Source organism: Nerophis ophidion, linkage group LG02, assembly GCF_033978795.1.
Source record: "Nerophis ophidion isolate RoL-2023_Sa linkage group LG02, RoL_Noph_v1.0, whole genome shotgun sequence".
NCBI classification, from domain to species: domain Eukaryota; kingdom Metazoa; phylum Chordata; class Actinopteri; order Syngnathiformes; family Syngnathidae; genus Nerophis; species Nerophis ophidion.
The window spans coordinates 87,234,486-87,249,666 of record NC_084612.1 but is presented as its reverse complement, the minus strand read 5'-3'; the positions used below and the strand labels follow the sequence as shown (position 1 = coordinate 87,249,666).

The 15,181-nt window shown below is 39.5% G+C and overlaps 1 protein-coding gene across 1 annotated transcript in view; it reads right to left on the bottom strand.

The window, feature by feature from the left end:
* Positions 1-13,409, bottom strand: part of vps35 (VPS35 retromer complex component) — a 37,587-nt gene extending 24,178 nt beyond the window's left edge. Inside the window, exons 1-3 of the mRNA XM_061893278.1 lie at positions 13,247-13,409; positions 3,054-3,152; positions 2,803-2,899 (exon numbers count right to left, since the gene is read on the bottom strand). Coding sequence (XP_061749262.1) covers positions 2,803-2,899; positions 3,054-3,152; positions 13,247-13,249 — 199 coding nt within the window. The 5' untranslated portion in view covers positions 13,250-13,409. The remainder of the gene's footprint in view (positions 1-2,802; positions 2,900-3,053; positions 3,153-13,246) is intronic.
* Between the last annotated feature and the right edge of the window lie 1,772 nt (positions 13,410-15,181).

Here is a 15,181-nt window from a genome sequence, read left to right as displayed (position 1 = left end):
CAGTTAAAATTTAAATGTCCTCAAATAAGCAACAGAAGGTTAGTCTTCTCTTCTATTTTAGTCAAGTCATTTACAAAAGGTAATCATGCTAGGCAAAAGGGTACAAGGAGCTGGCAGCTATACAACAGCTAAGCGCACCATAGCATACAAGCTAGACATACATAATAAGTGCCCATAACGGAACAACATTTTATTCTAAACCAGCACATTTTTCAATATCAACAAGTATTAAGTAATTATAGTTGCATAATACCGTACTTAGATACAAAGTCTCCAAAGCAGAATTAAATTAGAAAGTATCCAGTAACAAACGTGTCCACATCATTAAACTTACTACATAATGAGGCTAACTCAATTATAGTAGCCACAAGGTGTTGTCAAAACATTACCAATCATCATTCCACTTCAACTTAAAAAAAGCTCACGTCCATTCCAAGTCATTAATAATAAATGAGTTAGTGCTTTTCATACCAAACATTGATATTGAACATTGGAAAAACCAGATGCACTGCTTTTACTGTTGTAGCGATAAAAAGCACCTTGGAAATGTATTAAATTGAATAGAAATATATTATAGGTGTGTGATAGGCTCTAACAGAATATCTTGGTGTTCTTTAAGCAGAGCTGTACTAAAGTCATGGACGTCTTTTGACATCGAGTTGCGCATGTTTGATATAATTTTATTCACTTTGTCATTGGACACCTCCTTCATGCAAAACGAAAAATTTCCGTATTTTTATTCGGCGTATGTCTTGCACTGAATCAATTAAAAAAAACAGTTCTGAGCATTTGCCATTGACTCATTGTCATTATTTATGCCTTCTTGTACTTTTAAAAGAGTTTACCTATTCAGTGGCCTAGTGGTTAGAGTGTCCGGCCTGAGATCGGTAGGTTGTGAGTTCAAACCCCGGCCGAGTCATACCGAAGACTATAAAAAAATGGGACCCATTGCCTCCCTGCTTTGCACTCAGCATCAAGGGTTGGAATTGGGGGTTAGATGACCATAAATGATTCCCGGGCGCAGCACCGCTGCTGCCCACTGCTCCCCTCACTTCTTAGGGGGTGATTAGGGGGATGGGTCAATTGCAGAGGACAAATTTCACCACACTTAAAGTGTGTGTGTGGCAATCATTGGTACTTTAACTTTTAACTTAACTTAGAGCTACTCCCTTTTGCCTCTTAAATGTTTTTAGTAAGATAATTAGTTTTGCTTCTTTGTAGCTGACTAATAACTTGATTTCTGAGGCCAGTATAGGCCAAATGATCAATTGCATTTGTTGTTTTTAAGGATTTTTTAGGTGCCTTATTAAATTTTTTCATTGTTTGCCATATGCCATTGTTGAACCATGAGAGAGAGCAGTTTGTCTCTCTTCATCCAGGTCTATGTGTACTTTTTAATTACCTCATTAAACGTGGTTAAAAATGTATTTGCGCCAATATTTATGTTAAGACTCTTTTGTAACAATGTTCCAATTTATCTGATTTACTTCTTGTTCAAAATCAGGTAAGTGTGATTTAGGTACTCCTTTAGTTTTGTCTTTTGCGTCTGTTATTTTATAATAGAAAAATGTTTTTATTAGTAAATTATCTAACAATTAGAATTACGTCATGGTTTCAGAGCCCGGTAATGTTTTTGTTGTTCTTTCCGGCCTATTTGTAAACATCCGATCGATTAGAGTTTCAATATTGTTTTAATTCTGGTGGGTTATCCTATTTAGTTGTTTATATTTAAATGTTTCCACAATAGATTTAAGTTTACTTTTGCTACTTTTTTTCCTGCTAGTTTATATTCCAATCTCCCATGGTACATTCATTTCAATCATCCATATTTTAAAGACCTTTTTAAAATTCATCATGGAAAACTTTGTAAAAAACAATACCGGTAATATTAAATTTCATGTTAGGAGACAGAAGAACTTGCAGACCAAAACATTCCAAGTTCACATTAATATTAACCACTTCACGTTTGAACTGCTCTCTAATGTATATTAGGACACCACCACCTCTCCCTTGTTTTCTCTCGCACCTGTAGCAATTGTATCCTGTTATTTTTAAAAAGTCTGCTGAAATGTTTTGATGCAGCCATCTTTCAGAGATATATAAAACAAATCCCGGTTTGAGTCGGTTAGTAGATTATGTATTTGATCAAGTTTGGGTAACAAACTCCTGATATTAATAAGCCCACCCAGCAATCCCTTCCCGTTGTTCTCCGTTTGAGTCATTTCACTTGATGAAACCTTTTCTAACATTCCATACAATGAAATAATACAAGTTTGTATAATTCCTGCTGATATTATATTGGATCAATACCAGTACCAGCCAATAATCGGGACGACGATATCAGTATCAGAAGGGAAAAAAGTTGTATCGGGAGACCCGTTGCACATATGTCACAGTCATACTTTGCTAAAGACCTTTCTTGAATTCAATACTTTTTCTCACTTTCTTTATCAATATGCTGACACATTCAATTTTCTTTGGCTCTTATGTTGCAGTCGCACTAAAACAAAAACTGAAAATGCAAATAAAACAAAACAGAGGAATCACCATTGCTAGGGATTCTTTTCAGGGCACTCGATTCCACGGAATGATATGACGGACTAGTTTATCACATGGACTGCTTGGTGGTACGAAAGCTGCAGCATAATTTTGATGAAAATGTTTGTCAAAAACCGAAAGGTGGGAAGTACAAAAAACAAAGTTTATATGATACGGTGTACAAACGTCCCACAAACTCCTGTTACTCCTCAGGGAAAGTGTCTAATTTGGAATATTTCTAAACGTCTGCTACTTGGAGGATACAGAGCTCATAGTAGCTTTTTGGAGACAGCATGGACGTCCTCAGCTCCCCCAGCATGTTGGAGGCGTGTTTCAGCGCATCCATCAGCTTGTTCTTGTCCTGGTGGTCACACAAGACTCGAGCTCAACCCAACTAACAATTACACACTTCCCATCCCCCACTGTTAGAAGGGGGCGGAATCATATGACCGAGCATTGCGATACATCAGACGATGATGATATCCAGAACAAACATTCATAGGAAGCCGCCCTACCAGGCATCGCTTCATCTGGAACGACTGGACCTTGACGGCCTGCACAGCTTCGTCCAGAAGCTTCTCCTGCTCATCCTGGGGAGACTGCTGTGTGGTCGGCTGCAATCATCACGAGTGTTAAAATACACACTTTTAGGAAGAACAATAAAACACAGGAAGTTACATGACTCATATTTAAAAGAAGTAACACTACAGCGTCACCAATTGTCATGTTCTCACTTGCTAGCAAAGTTAACATTTTATACGATTAACACTGCTTCACTTTTTTATTTTTAAACGCTCGCTATGTGTGCAATTAGGGGCTCCGGGTTGGTGTACCGACATGCCCTATGTTCCCATTTTAGAACATCCCACCAACACACTTAATTGGGGGTCTTGAATACTCAACTCGCCTCCCTGCTACGGAAGTAGGAGTGGGGCTCAATGTCCCTACACCAGTTTGACTGCAAGGTTGATAGTCAAATCATACTCTTCAGAAGCGAATTGTTTATTTTTCTAAGGCATTCCTATTCTCCAGGACGTCACATTCTCTTTGGGGTTGGTTGTCACATAATCAGTGGGACCTTGATTTATAAACTTCTCAAGTTGCTAACTTTTCGATTTGCAAACTTTTAAATTGAGCCAAAAATGCGCGAGTACGAACGCTTCATTTATTCATTCATTGTGTCCCGGCAGCAGGCAAAAATCAAGGTGCTGCTTTTTTTGGGGAGGCGAAGATCTCCACATCACTTGCTGCGAAGTACACTACTAGTCAATTTGCAGTGTTTCAGATTTTGTCTTTTCTTGTTTTTTTTTAGCTTTTTGACAAGTTTTGTTTCAAAAAGACAACAGCCTAGCGTGGAAAGAAAGAGGGAATCTCTGTGCAGTTAAAAAATATATAAATTATTTGTGAGGTATATAATAATGGCGCTCACAAGTATGGTAGAATCGACGAAGCAGGCTTTGTACTCGGGCTGGGCCGTTAAAACTATATCAATATATATATCCCGATAGACAGGTAATCAATAAAAAAAATATCTAAAATTAAAAGTGAGTGCTGCAAAGAGCAAAAGAAATGGTTGATAAAACAGGAAACGTCACCTCGACAGTGTGACAGATTTTTAGATTTTTTTCAAATGCACCTTAGTCCCCCAATCTATATCCGTTCCCTATTTAGATGTACGGAAATGACAGGTAGGACCTAAAGTGCAAGACTGTAGAACTAAAATAATTACAATATAAAAAATGTGCTTAATAATAATTTGGTCCAATAGCATTTAAATAAAAAATACTCCATAACATATATTATATTCCATACTTTATAATAACAGATCAAATTAAAATGTCACACGGACCCCGTAACTTACTGACAGTAAACCTGCAAAAAATAGTTCTCAGGTTTCTCTATGTTTACATTTTAACACTTTACACTATTTTGTTACACTTTGTTAGGCATTTCTTACATATTCCTTATTTCAACAACTTGAAGAGGTTATTGTTAAGTGTTTATTGTGATTTTAGAATGTCGTTTACATTGACTGATTGTTTTTCATGCTTGTAGTGATATTTCATTTGTTTTCTGCCTTGATAGCTGAGGGGATTATAATCAGAGGAAGGTTACATTTGGGGAAAAAACAATGTTAACACTATATTTTTCTCCTGGTGTTTATTTTCCATAGGTCATAAAAAATATCAATAATTATCGATTATGACCGAAACTAAACAATTACATCATGATGCGGTTTTCAGTCATATCGCCCAGCCCTACTTTCTACTACAGCAGTTTTTTGAATGTGATGAGATTGGACATTTCAAGAAAAATATGCCAAACCAGACTTTATTTCACCGCAGAGGAGAAGAGCTACTTCTTGTTCAGAGGCGCCTCTTCCAAGGCACACAAACCCACGACCCCTCCGCCCTGATCTTTCCCTTCTCTCCCTCTGTCTGCTCCTTTTTCGTCAGTTCCTCCTTTGCCGATGTTAATGTCAGTGGATTATACTTTTTAAAAAACTTATTATTGTAGCAGTATGGTTGTTACTTCTGTGTTTGTTGGGGAATGAAAACAAAAAGAAAGTTGATCCATCACCTCCTTGTTATGTTTGATATAGAGTATTATATAGCACTTTATATTGTGTTCAAAGTGTACAACCCTTCACTAAAATATGGACTTTTGTCAAGGCTGGAACCCATTAATCATATATACAGTACAGGCCAGAAGTTTGGACACACCTTCTCATTCAATGGGTTTTCTTTATTTTAATGACTATTTACATTGTAAATTGTCACTGAAAACACCAAACTATGAATGAACACATGTAGAGTTATGTACTTAATAAAAAAGGTGAAATGACTGAAAACACAATTTATATTCTAGTTTATTCAAAATAGCTACCCTTTGCTCTTATTACTGTTATGCACACTCTTGGCATTCTCTCCATGAGCTTCAAGAGGTAGCCACCTGAAATGGTTTTCACTTCACAGATGTCATAGTTTTGATACCTTCAGTGACAATCTACAATGTGAATAGTCATGAAAATAAAGAAACCGCATTGAAATGAAAAGGTGTGTCCAAACTTTTGGCCTTTACTGTACATTGTTTCTTATGGAGAAATTTACGACACCATACGAACTTTTTGGTTTACGAACACTGTTCAAAAACTTATTAAGCGCGTAAATTGGGGTTTCACTGTATGCATATCAAAATCAAAGAAATAATCAATATCATCATGAGTCATGACTGACTGTCTGGCCTAATTGGCGAGGTTGTTTGAGTGTAGCAATGCGAGTCGGCAGACTGAGCACCAGAGTGAAGCAGGATCTAACTTTTGGGCCAGCAAAAACAGCGGACATTTATCCATGAGAATATGGAGAAGCTGCTTGGAGGACATACTGCCAATGCCCGCTCTCTCAAGTTTAAAAGACCAGTGGACAGAGCGGCACTTCTTGTGCGAGCTCTCCCCGCACCATGACGCAGCAGTCTGGGCGCAGTGAGGAGGACTGCTATACATTGTTATTTCGTAAATCAACTGTAGTTATTTAAAGCAAATTTTATTTTGTTATTTTTTTTTACAGTATTTAATATCGAAAAGTTTGCTTTTCTTTTTCCAAGGCATGTTAAAATTCTGCTGTTTGGGGGGGGGGGGGGGGGGGGCAAGCACAGAACAAACTGATTTCAATTATTTTCAAAGAGTGGCTCTGAATTGAGATACAAATGTTCTGAGCTACAAACTCGAGCGCGGATCTAGGGTGATATATCGATATACTCGATATATCGCGGGTTTGTCTCTGTGCGATATAGAAAATGACTATATCGTGATATTCGAGTATACGTTGTCACGCAGTTGCTTTTAGCTGCGGGCATTACACTAAATGTGTATCCCACTCTTTGTTGTCTCTCCTTCTCACAGAGACATAAACAAGTGCACCTTCTTACATATGTCACACGTGCAACGTCACACGCCCTTCCCGAGCAGGGAGGTAGCTACATGGGTAACATCAGCTGTGATGCTAACGGTGCCAATATGGTAACAAATGAAGGAAGAAATCATTCCCAAGAAAAATAGCACAGGATGCATCATCTGGCGGTGGTTTGGCTTCAAGCGGGAATATGTTGAACAATTATGCGGAAAAAGTTTTGCTACAACAAGTAGCAGCACTGCTATTTGATTTTCTATTATGCAGCTTATTTTTTTTTGACACTTACTGAAATAACTTGTGTGACATCATGCACAAAAGTGCACTTTATTTGTTTTAAACTATTGTAGTGGCGTTCTGTACAAAAAGTGCACTATGATTTAGTGTTGTTTTGATATGTCATCTTAGTGACATCATGCACAAAAGTAAACTCAGCTTGTTTTAAAATGTCTCTGACAATCTTGCACTTTGTTTTGAAATGACATGAATGTTTGTGCCGCTGCTTAATTAATTTAGTTTTGCTAAATTGACTTAGTCGGGATTTCCCTCTCTGCATGAAAGTTTAAAATGAGCATATATTAATGCAGTATGAACAAGAATGTTTTAATGTAGACATCTAGAATCATCATACTGCTGTGATTATATTCAACAAGTGTTCATTCAAGGCTAAGGCAAAATATCGCGATGTATATCATGTATGGTGACATGGCCCAAAAATATAGAGAAATTAATAAAAGGCTGTATCGCCCAGCCCTACGCAGAACCAATTCAGGAGAAACGTATTACTGTATTTATATTATATTGGTTGTTGTGTATTATTTACTTTTTAAATTATATCTCAAATCTGTACACTGCTGCTGGAATCTTAATTTTCCTGAGGGAACTCTCCTGAAGGAATCAATAAAGTACTATCTATCTATCTATCTATCTATCTATCGCCAGGTTACAATCACATTTGGTGAAATTATTATATCTGCTGTTTTGGTGCAGTCGGCGTTCCACCGCTCAGGCGGCCTTAGACCTCTATTTGGTCTGACCTTGTTGGTCCTGGACTACATTCACACTTGAATAATAAACAAACCATAGTTGCAGAGCAAACATACAAACTGTGAACTCACGTTAAAGGGGAACTGCACTTTTTCAAAATTTTGCCTAGCATTCACAATCCTTATGTAAGACAAGAACACATATGTTTTACTATTTTTTTCATGCATTCTAAATCGCAAAATACAGCAAATGGGAGATGTAAACAATGCAGCAATTAGGAGTCGTTGCATCTGTTCCGCCTTAAAGGCCCTATAAAAAAAAAAAACATCTAAAAACCGCCAACTACACTCCATTTACATCTCGTGACTTGAATATTAACCAAGTATTAGCGGTACAGTTATTATAAGCCTTAACGCCGAATAACTACTTGTAGCGGATTAATTAATCACAAACAGCTAACTATGGCTACTGCAGCTATTGACATACTGAGCCGGTGAGCTACTGCATCACGTCTGAGTTGGTAAAAGTTAATTATAGATTGTAAATCATGCTTCTCACTTGTACAGTAGATTATTCTGGCCATAAACTGAGAACTTGGTTCACTTTTGACATTCAACTTATAACCCAAGTTGGCGATAATGCCCACCTTTTTTTTTTTTTTTTACCTGTATAAAGATTATTATTTCTGTATCTAAATAGGGATTATACAAACATGCCATCAGTCGGTATCTAAGTGAGAACAGACATTCTACAATAAATTATTATTTTATTGGGTTTGTAGTTTGTATATATTGTTTAGCAACACTGCTACATGCTGGATCTGTTTATAACTCAGCTTCTTAATAAGCCTGTAACTCATCCTCTGTATATTCAGGCCCAAAAATATAAGTTTCTGGATCATCATTTGTCCCAAAGTATACAACTTTGGCTCTTATGAAGTGTGTCATGATGAGTAGTTATTTTAGTTTTAGTTGAAGGAAATAGCGAAGGTTGATTGGCAACACTAAATTGGCCCTTATGTGTGAATGTGAGTGTGAATGTTGTCTATCTGTGTTGGCCCTGCGATGAGGTGGCGACTTGTCCAGTGTGTACCCGCATTCCGCCCAATTGTAGCTGAGATAGGGACCAACGCCCCCCGCGATCCAAAAGTGAATAAGCGGTAGAAAATGGATAGATGGATGGATGGAAATAGCGAAGGTTGTGATGCGTTTGTTAAAATAATGCACTGCCATATGCTTAAACACGTAAATATTACACGTTGTTGTGAATGTGCCTGTTACTACATTGCATACATTAGGGTAGGTAGTGCCTCATTCCTGTGAGAAACCTGCATGTGACTGAAGCATTGAGGGATGGGACTATCCAGGACAACCAGGTAGCATCTGTGGGCAGATCTGACTGTATCATCTATTTCTCTTTCGGGCTTATCAGGTGGGTAGTAGTAGTGCATTCTTCACTTACGCTTTAAGTGAGAGATAAGAAAAAAAATAACACAAACCCACTGTATTTACAGCATGATAAAACACGTTGATGGAGGGTTTTTAGAAGTTTATTAAAGCGCGTTATAGGCGGAAAACAACAACTTCCATTGGCTCCATTGTTAGCTGACTTTTGCTAGCTTTTATTAACTAGTTAGAATACATAGTCAAGGAAAAACATGCATTCTGGTTAAGGCTGGGCGATATATCGATATAAACGATATATCGCGGATTATAGAAAATGACTATATCGTAAAATTCGAGTTTAACTTATCACGCAGTTGCTTTTAGCTGCGGGTATTACACAACAGGCGTTTCTCACTCCTTCTCGTCTCTCCTTCTCACAGAGATGTAAAACACGCCCGCCTTATTACACACGTCACATAATCTTGTGCGTGTAGCGTCATACGCTCTCGCCGAGCAGAAGTAGCAACATGGCTAACGTTAGCTGAGGCTAGTGGCGCAAGCAGAGCGGAGCAAGTGAGTGACATTACAAGAGAGAGAAGGTGCGAAACTGATCACAAATTGAGGAAGAACAATTAATGTCCCCAAAAAACAGCAGGAGGTCCATCATCTGGCGGTGGTTTGGCTTCATGCGGGAAGATATTCAGCAGACAACAGCAATATGCAAAGTATGCAGCAGAAGTGTAACTACAAAAGCTAGCAGCACTACTAATTTGTTCTTTCATTTAAAAAAGTCGCCCGCGAGAGAATGAAGAGTGTTTAATAAATACAGTTTTGGTCAATTGACTTTGCTGTGATTTCCTTCTCTGCATGAAAGTAGCATATATTAAAGGCCTACTGAAATGAGATTTTCTTATTTAAACGGGGATAGCAGGTCCATTCTGTGTCATACTTGATCATTTCGCGATATTGCCATATTTTTTCTGTAAGGATTTAGTAGAGAACATTGACGATAAACGCAGTGGGAGAGTGGCCGTGCGCAACCCGAGGGTCACTGGTTCAAATCCCACCTAGAACCAACCTCGTCACGTCCGTTGTGTCCTGAGCAAGACACTTCACCCTTGCTCCTGATGGGTACTGGTTGGCGCCTTGCATGGCAGCTCCCTCCATCAGTGTGTGAATGTGTGTGTGAATGGGTAAATGTGGAAGTAGTGTCAAAGCGCTTTGAGTACCTTGAAGCTAGAAAAGCGCTATACAAGTACAACCCATTTATTTATTTATTTAAAGTTCGCAACTTTTGGTCGCTAATTTAAAAAAAAGCCTTGCCTTTACCGGAAATCGCAGATGATGACGTCACCTGTGTGAGGGCTCCTCAAATCCTCACATTGTTTATAATGGGAGCCTCAAACAAAAAGAGCTATTTGGACCGAGAAAACGACAATTTCCCCATTAATTTGAGCGAGGATGAAAGATTTGTGGCTGAGGATATTGATAGCGAAGGACTAGAATTTTTTTTTTTTTTAAATAAAGTTAAAAAACAAAAGGCCATTGCATTGTGAGCGATTCAGATGTTTTTAGACACATTTACTAGGATAATTCTGGGAAATCCCTTATCTTTCTATTGTGTTGCTAGCGTTTTAGTGAGATTCTATACTACCTGATAGTCGGAGGGGTGTGTCCACGGGTGTCTTGACGCCAGTCTCTGAGGGAATTAGTCACGGCAGCAGCAGCACCACAGAAGTTCCGCTGATCTCCGGTAAGAGGCGACTTTTTACCACAATTTTCTCACCGAAACCTGCCGGTTGACAAGTGGTCGGGATCCATGTTCGCTTGACCGCTCTGATCCATAGTAAAGCTTCACCTCCGGGAATTTTAAACAAGGAAACACCGTGTGTTTGTGTGGCTAAAGGCTAAAGCTTCCCACCTCCATCTTTCTACTTTGACTTCTCCATTGTTAATTGAACAAATTGCAAAAGATTCAGCAACACAGGTGTCCAGAATACTGTGTAATTGCGCGATGAAAAGAGACGACTTTTAGCCGCTAGTGGTGCTGCGCTAAGAAACTCCGTGGGAAATTTAAAATTGTAATTTAGTAAACTAAACCGGCCGTATTGGCATGTGTTGCAATGTTACTATTTCATCATTGATATATAAACTATCGGACTGCGTGGTCGGTAGTAGTGGGTTTCAGAAGGCCTTTAATGCAATATGAAGAAGAAATTTTAATGTAGACACATAGAATCATCATACTACGGCGTGGCGCGGTGGAAGAGTGGCCGTGCGCAACCCGAGGGTCCCTGGTTCAAATCCCACCTAGTACCAACCTCGTCACGTCCGTTGTGTCCTGAGCAAGACACTTCACCCTTGCTCCTGATGGGTGCTGGTTGGCGCCTTGCATGGCAGCTCCCTCCATCAGTGTGTGAATGTGTGTGTGAATGGGTAAATGTGGAAGTAGTGTCAAAGCGCTTTGAGTACCTTGAAGGTAGAAAAGCGCTATACAAGTACAACACATTTATTATTATTTATTTATTAATTATATGCATCAAGTGTTCTATCAAGGCTAAGGAAAAATAATGAGATATGTATCGCAATATGGCATAAGAATATCATAATATTAATAAAAGCCAATATTGCCCAGCCCTAATTCTGGTCTCACATAAGGATTATGAATGATAAGGCAAAAAGTCCAAAAAAAGTTCAGTTAAAAATTGGACTATGTCGTACTGAGAGCTTTTTCTAAAATGAGTCAAAAGTGAATTATTTGGAAAGGTAATTCATGATGGGGGACGTGGCGCAGTGGGGAGTGGCCTTGCGCAACCCGAGGGTCCCTGGTTCAATCCCCACCTATAGTACCAACCTCGTCACGTACTTTGTGTCCTGAGCAAGACACTTCACCCTTGCTCCTGATGGGTGCTGGTTGGTGCCTTGCATGGCATCTCCCTCCATCAGTGTGTGAATGTGTGTGTGAATGGGTAAATGTGGAAGTAGTGTCAAAGCGCTTTGAGTACCTTGAATGTAGAAAAGCGCTGTACAAGTACAAGCCATTTATCATTATTTATTTATTTATTATATGCATCAAGTGTTCATTCAAGGCTAAGGAAAAATACTGAGATATGTATCGCAATATGGCATAAGAATATCATAATATTAATAAAAGCCAATATTGCCCAGCCCTAATTCTGGTCTCACATAAGGATTATGAATGATAAGGCAAAAAGTCCAAAAAAGTTCAGTTAAAATTGGACTATGTCGTACTGAGAGCTTTTTCTAAAATGAGTCAAAAGTGAATTATTTGGAAAGGTAATTCATGATGGGGGACGTGGCGCAGTGGGGAGTGGCCTTGCGCAACCCGAGGGTCCCTGGTTCAATCCCCACCTATAGTACCAACCTCGTCACGTACTTTGTGTCCTGAGCAAGACACTTCACCCTTGCTCCTGATGGGTGCTGGTTGGCGCCTTGCATGGCAGCTCCCTCCATCAGTGTGTGAATGTGTGTGTGAATGGGTAAATGTGGAAGTAGTGTCAAAGCGCTTTGAGTACCTTGAATGTAGAAAAGCGCTATACAAGTACAACCCATTTATCAATATTTATTTATTTATTTATTATATGCATCAAGTGTTCATACAAGGCTAAGGAAAAATACTGAGATATGTATCGCAATATGGCATAAGAATATCATAATATTAATAAAAGCCAATATTGCCCAGCCCTAATTCTGGTCTCAAATAAGGATTATGAATGATAAGGCAAAAAGTCCAAAAAAGTTCAGTTAAAATTGGACTATGTCGTACTGAGAGCTTTTTTCTAAAGTCAAAAGTGAACTATTTGGAAAGGTTATCCATCCATCCATTTTCAACCGCTTGTCCCTTTTTGGGGGTGCTGGAGCCTATCTCAGCGGGTTATGTTGAATTCAAGTGAGTGTGCTATGATTAAACAATTGGATATGTTGTCATGCTGGAGATGTAGTTTAAGGGGGTAAAGTTAACATTTTAGGTTTGTTATTCAAACCAGAGGAACGCATATTGTCACTAAAATAAGGATCATTGACGACATTTGAACCAGCACGACCAAGTCTTTGAAGGCACCACCGCACAACATTTGACAGCTAAGCTAACAACATCAAGCCTCGGAGTCGCCCTCTGGGCGGCTCAAGATAACCTATTAGCCCGTTCGACGCCGCCTTTAAAACGACAAGACAGTATGGAAGATGCCTTAGGCAACAAAATAAAAGGTTTGAGTCGAGATATGGCTGAATGGGTTACTAGCTGTTAGCCTCGCTAGCTTCTGTATGACGGAAGCGTTAGGCCACAGTGGCGCTCAAACACTTTCACATCACCGGGAAGCACAAACATCGCATTCATTGCCATCTTTGCAGCATTAAAGACGCACGTCGTGTGTTCAGACAAAGTCACATTGACAGAGAAAGACCTACCATGATTGTGAGATGTGTGTCAGAGCAGTCCCAACAGCGGTGGCTGTCATGTGACTCCGAGATGCGTTCACGATCTCCCTCCCTGCGCCGTCCCGTCGTGACGTCACCGGGAAGCAGCAGGCGGAGGCGGATGACATGTCTCCATCGGCGATACTGCTGATTTTGCTATCGATCTGATACCAAGGAAATATTGAGTTGAGTTGAGTTTAGTTTGACGTTATTTCGAACATGCATGTATACAACATGATACATCACAATTTCCAGTTTCTCTATTCAACATTACTGAGGCTTGATGTTGTTAGCTTAGCTGTCAAATGTTGTGCGGTGGTGCCTTCAAAGACTTGGTCGTGCTGGTTCAAATGTCGTCAATGATCCTTATTTTAGTGACAATATGCGTTCCTCTGGTTTGAATAACAAACCTAAAATGTTAACTTTACCCCCTTAAACTACATCTCCAGCATGACAAAATGTCTAGCATTAAAAGATTACAGTTGGTACAAAATGCGGCTGCTAGACTTTTGACAAGAACAAGAAAGTTTGATCACATTACGCCTGTACTGGCTCACCTGCACTGGCTTCCTGTGCACTTAAGATGTGACTTTAAGGTTTTACTACTTACGTATAAAATACTACACGGTCTAGCTCCATCCTATCTTGCCGATTGTATTGTACCATATGTCCCGGCAAGAAATCTGCGTTCAAAGGACTCCGGCTTATTAGTGATTCCCAAAGCCCAAAAAAAGTCTGCGGGCTATAGAGCGTTTTCATTTCGGGCTCCAGTACTCTGGAATGCCCTCCCGGTAACAGTTCGAGATGCCACCACAGTAGAAGCATTTAAGTCTCACCTTAAAACTCATTTGTATACTCTAGCCTTTAAATAGACTCCCTTTTTAGACCAGTTGATCTGCCGTTTCTTTTCTTTTTCTCCTATGTCCCACTCTCCCTTGTGGAGGGGGTCCGGTCCGATCCGGTGGCCATGTACTGCTTGCCTGTGTATCGGCTGGGGACATCTCTGCCCTGCTGATCCGCCTCCGCTTGGGATGGTTTCCTGCTGGCTCCGCTGTGAACGGGACTCTCGCTGCTGTGTTGGATCCGCTTTGGACTGGACTCCCGCGACTGTGTTGGATCCATTATGGATTGAACTTTCACAGTATCATGTTAGACCCGCTCGACATCCATTGCTTTCCTCCTCTCCAAGGTTCTCATAGTCATCATTGTCACCGACGTCCCACTGGGTGTGAGTTTTCCTTGCCCTTATGTGGGCCTACCGAGGATGTGGTAGTGGTTTGTGTTGTGGTTTGTGCAGCCCTTTGAGACACTAGTGATTTAGGGCTATATAAGTAAACATTGATTGATTGATTGATACATTCAATGTAACAACAAGCTTTGCTAATAAAAACACAAATTAACCTTCATACTCGTATTTGTATTTTAATGAAAATAATTGAAAATGTTATCTAGCATGACCCTGCGATGAGATGGTGTCTTGTCCAGGGTGTACACCGCCTTCCGCCCGAATGTAGCTGAGAAAGGCACCAGCGCCCCCCGCGACCCCTTAGGGAATAAGCGGTATAGAAAAAATGGATGGATTAATGGATTTTAGCATGAAACTTCTATGTGCACCATTTTACATAAATGCCGATTTTATGATTCTACATAAATGTCAATTTATGAAAGTAAGGCCTACATTTTCTAATGAATGGTTTACAACTATCAATCAAATTTTGGAGGATTAGTAAGAGTACAAAATCCCTTCAATTGATATATTTGTTAAAAAAAACATTTAAAGTGATTTAGGTAGTCTGTTTTGTCTTTTGTTTTTCTGTTCACATTTTTGGTATTATCATTATTTACTAATATTTAATAAATCTGTATTAAACGAGTTTCTTCCGCCGGGTGACGGGGCTCTCCCTTAGAGATAGGGTGAGAAGCTCT